The 4,147-nt window shown below is 42.1% G+C and overlaps 1 protein-coding gene across 1 annotated transcript; it reads left to right on the forward strand.

Annotated features, from left to right (window-relative positions):
* The first annotated feature begins 6 nt into the window (after positions 1–6).
* LOC104527605 (myoblast determination protein 1 homolog) lies at positions 7–2,953 on the forward strand. Its single transcript, XM_010171369.1, has 3 exons — positions 7–51; positions 1,537–1,615; positions 2,251–2,953. Exons 1-3 carry the CDS (start codon positions 49–51, stop codon positions 2,499–2,501), a joined length of 333 nt encoding a protein of 110 aa, XP_010169671.1. The 5' UTR covers positions 7–48; the 3' UTR covers positions 2,502–2,953.
* Positions 2,954–4,147: the final 1,194 nt, after the last annotated feature.

The following is a 4,147-nucleotide window of genomic DNA, read 5'->3' on the forward strand; positions in this document are numbered from 1 at the left end:
AGCGGGGAATCGGATGCCTCCAGCCCCCGCTCCAACTGCTCCGATGGCATGGTGAGTGCCCCTGGGGGGACACCCTGCCACCCAGGTGTCCCGGGATGCTGTCAGTCCAAACCTGTGCAGGGCGAGTTGCCTCCTCCTGCCCTTCCTGTAGCAGCTGCCTCCTGTACCTCCCCAGGCAGAAGACGAGAGTCCTTTCTTGTGCCTTGAGCTCCAGCAGGAAAGGGAGGTGGGGTCCCCGCATGCCAGGATCTCTGGGAAAGAAGAAAAACCTCTTACACACTTTTTTCCCTGGGATGAGAAGTTAGGCAGGTCCCTTTGTGTCCCAGGGGAGCCAGGGAAGATCTGCTGGGAGAGCACTTTGGGAAGCTGCCTGGGATGGGGACCTGGGGGCATGATGAGGTCTGAGCCCTGCCTGTGCTCCCAAAGTTCCTGGGGCATCTCTTTCCATCTTCTGCTGTGTCATTGCCTTTGAATCTTCTAAGGACAGCAGAGAGGAAGGTCCCCTTTGGTCGTGGTAGTTACAAGGGAACTAATAAGAGCCTAGGTTTTGTTTTCTGCCATTCGTCATGATAACAGGAGGAGGGTCAAAGCAACAGGAGTTGTTTTTCTTGACCCTTAAGAAAAAGGTTCTCCATTTCTCTTCTCACTTCATCCCCTCCATAGACATTTACCAGCAATAGGAAGGAGATTCTGGGCTTTCAGTCCTGCTTGTACATTATGGGGAGTGGAGAAGAAGGGTGGGTGCCAGAGAGGGTGTCTCTTCGCCTCATCTTTTCACTGGGACTTTAGGCTCGGACTCTGGTGTGACTCTGGGGTGGTGGGACGTGGTGACTGGAGTGCAGGACAGCTGTCTGGGATGGCATCTTGACAGCACTTTAAGACCTAAAATGTTTTCTGGGTGCTGGTGGGGATAATAATTACTGAGTTAAATACCTGTGATTATGAGATAGTTGGCAGGTCGGAGAGAAGACTGACACAAACGATCCCTCCTCAAATGCAGCCTTTTTCTTTTGTCAGAAAGAGTAATTTCATTGTGGATTAAAGTATTGGAAACAAATAAACTGGGCAATGTTTGGGGGCTTTTTATGTACAAAATGAAAATGTGAAGAGAAACTATATGAAATAAAAAGGGACAAAGGTAGACTAGAGGCTTTTTAAGAGGAACTAATCTTTGGACAAACCTTCAAAAAATTAAATCATAAAAAGACTAATTTCCTCTCTTGGGGTCCTTGTTGTAAATTGAAGATACGTGTAGGGCAGTATCTGATCAGAATGCTGGAAAACCTCACCTCATTTGTAAAGCTACAGCATTCCATACAACAATTGGTACTTTTCCTTTGGAACAGCTGTGCCACATAATATTTTGGGGTGAATCCCCTTCTAGACAAGTTGAGTTCTGCCTCATTCAAAGAATCTACAACTTGATGGCATTTCAGCCAGGACTGGAATGATGGCACAGGCTAGGGACTGAAACATGAAATTGGATGGTTCCTGGGGTTTCAGTAAAGACCTCACGCAGATTGCTCTCCTTTCCAGATGGAGTACAGCGGACCTCCTTGCAGCTCTCGCAGAAGAAACAGCTATGACAGCAGCTACTACACAGAGTCACCAAATGGTGAGTACGTGCTGTAACAGCCACGTGAAACACGGAGACAGAGGCAGTCAATGCAGCAAACTTCTCCGTGCCTTCTCTGTCCCCAGTTGTTCAGCTGGTCCCAGCTGGGCTGAAAGAGGAACCTGCCTTTTCAACCAGTGAGCTGTTGATGCTCGTAGAAGCACTGGATTTTCTCTAGATGTATTTACAAATATGAGGATATGTTATAGCTGCATTTCCTATTTTGCAAATATAACATCTGGATAAAAATATATATTCCTCTTTGCAACTAATTTTCAGTGTTTAACCATGTTTTTGCATGAAGACTCTTCTAACTCTATCATTGATCCAAACTGGAGAAATTGTTGATTGATTTAAAATCTTCCCCTCCCTTTCTATGGACTGAAGCGAAGCCCTGGATCCACCCTGCCCCAGAAGTAGCATACTTGGGTTGTGTCTCTCTTCCATTTTGCAAATTACAATCTCTGTTTTCTGATAATTAGTGTTCTTCACCAATATTAATTTCCTCTGAATCTTTACAAGCTCAGGGATGCATACTGTCAGCCATTCGCTGGGATTTTATGAAAGAACTACATTCTACTGATGTTAAGTACCCACTGGATAAACTGATCATGTTTTTGTCTTTTTTTTTTCAGATCCAAAGCATGGGAAGAGTTCTGTTGTTTCCAGCCTCGACTGCCTCTCAAGCATTGTAGAGAGAATTTCCACAGATAACTCCACTTGTCCTATACTGCCACCGGTGGAAGCTGTTGCTGAAGGGAGTCCCTGTTCCCCCTCAGAAGGGGCGAGTCTGAATGATAGCGGCGCTCAAATTCCTTCCCCCACCAACTGCACCCCACTTCCCCAGGATAACAGCAGCAGCAACCCTATCTACCAAGTGCTATAAAGGCAGGTCCAGCTGGACTGCACCGAAAACAAATGGCTCCTTTCAGCCATGCTCCAAGACCTGCCTTCTAAGACTAAAAAGACTTCTCAAGACTTGTTCCACTTTCAAAATATCACTCAAAATTCCTTCAAATATGTAACTTTTCAAACCTGTATTACTTCAAAATACACCTAGTTATTTATTGGTTGTTAAACTAAAGTTATTTAATATGTCTAGAGAGAAAATTGTATACCATGAAATGGCCAATGTTTAATCTGGGCTTTGGGGAATAGGAACCTGGCTCTTGAATGCAGAGGGGAATAGAAATCTACAACAGTGGTGGCATGACAGATCCTTCCTATTACTCCTGTTCTGGCCAAAATAAGGTTGTGGACCATTTTTTTATAAAATTTTTTGTATAATTGTAAATAAGAGTTGCTTTGCAAAAAAAAAGAGGGGAAAAAAAGAGGAAAACAAAGAAAAAAAACCCACCCCAAATTAAAAACAAAACAAAAAGGGGAAAAACTTAAAAATATTTAATATTGCTTGGTTTGTTGTGTCAAACTTTAACTTTATATATTTATACGATGTGGTTGCCAAGAATGTTTTCAACAGTATTCTAAATAAAGACCCTTATTTATAAAATCTGTGGTGGTATCTTGACTTTCATTAGGGCTTCTAGAATTACTAGTGCATTTAGGAGTGGCATTAAGATCGCTGCCTGGCAGGAAGAAGATACAGGCTCTGATTCAGCAAAGAAACCAAGAACATGCTTCAGTTGCACCACTTTCAACTACTTTGCATAAATATCTTGCTGAAAAGGGGTCTACTTTCTTCATATTGTATCTTGGCGATTCCTAAACCAAGTCTTGCACATCACAGGTCATTATTAGAGAGGTCTGTAAGGTAAATAAGCATGTATCTCTTCCTTCCCCCAAAGTTTACAATTACATTCTAGGACTTGATCTTACAGAGATGTGTTAGAACTAGGAATCACAATAAATTAAGGCTCCTCAAATTCCCGTGCAGCTACCAAAACTTAAGTCATACAACAGTATCTCACAAGACCAGGTACTCCATTATTGGAAAAATGTTCAGATTTTTCGTTCAATTTCTAATTTTCAAGTGTTTGTACCACATTCATATATTCTCAGGTATTAGAAACTAATTGCAAATAAATTTTTGTCATAAAATGCAAGATATAGATCACAGTTTTCCTCAAGTTCAGGTTGGAATTTAGGCCAAAGATAGGCAGTTTTAATTTGGATTTGAACTTTATGCATCTCTGGCAGTGCTACTCCAGGGATTTACTTCTTGTTTAGAGCCTCTCTAAAAATAACCAGTGGGCAATGTTTCATTCAGTATATATGTGTAACCTTGCAAGCTTGCCATGAAACTGAAAAATGTTAAGCCCTGAGCATGTTGTCATTGGTAAGTAACCATCAAGGCATTTCTGTACGTTTGGACAAGAATAACCAGCAGCTACAGCCCATGTGAAACAGCCCATTTCTTGTCATACCCCTGTGATTTATAGGTTTTGTTTAAACATCACAGTAAAACAAACAAACAAACAAAACCCCAACAAAAATTCCCACCCCAAAAATCAACCCAGATATCATCAGCAGCTCTAAATACTTTGATGACAGATCAGTCATACTGTCTCTTAG

Source organism: Antrostomus carolinensis, unplaced genomic scaffold (genome assembly GCF_000700745.2).
Source record: "Antrostomus carolinensis isolate BGI_N321 unplaced genomic scaffold, ASM70074v2 scaffold29187, whole genome shotgun sequence".
NCBI lineage: Eukaryota > Metazoa > Chordata > Aves > Caprimulgiformes > Caprimulgidae > Antrostomus > Antrostomus carolinensis.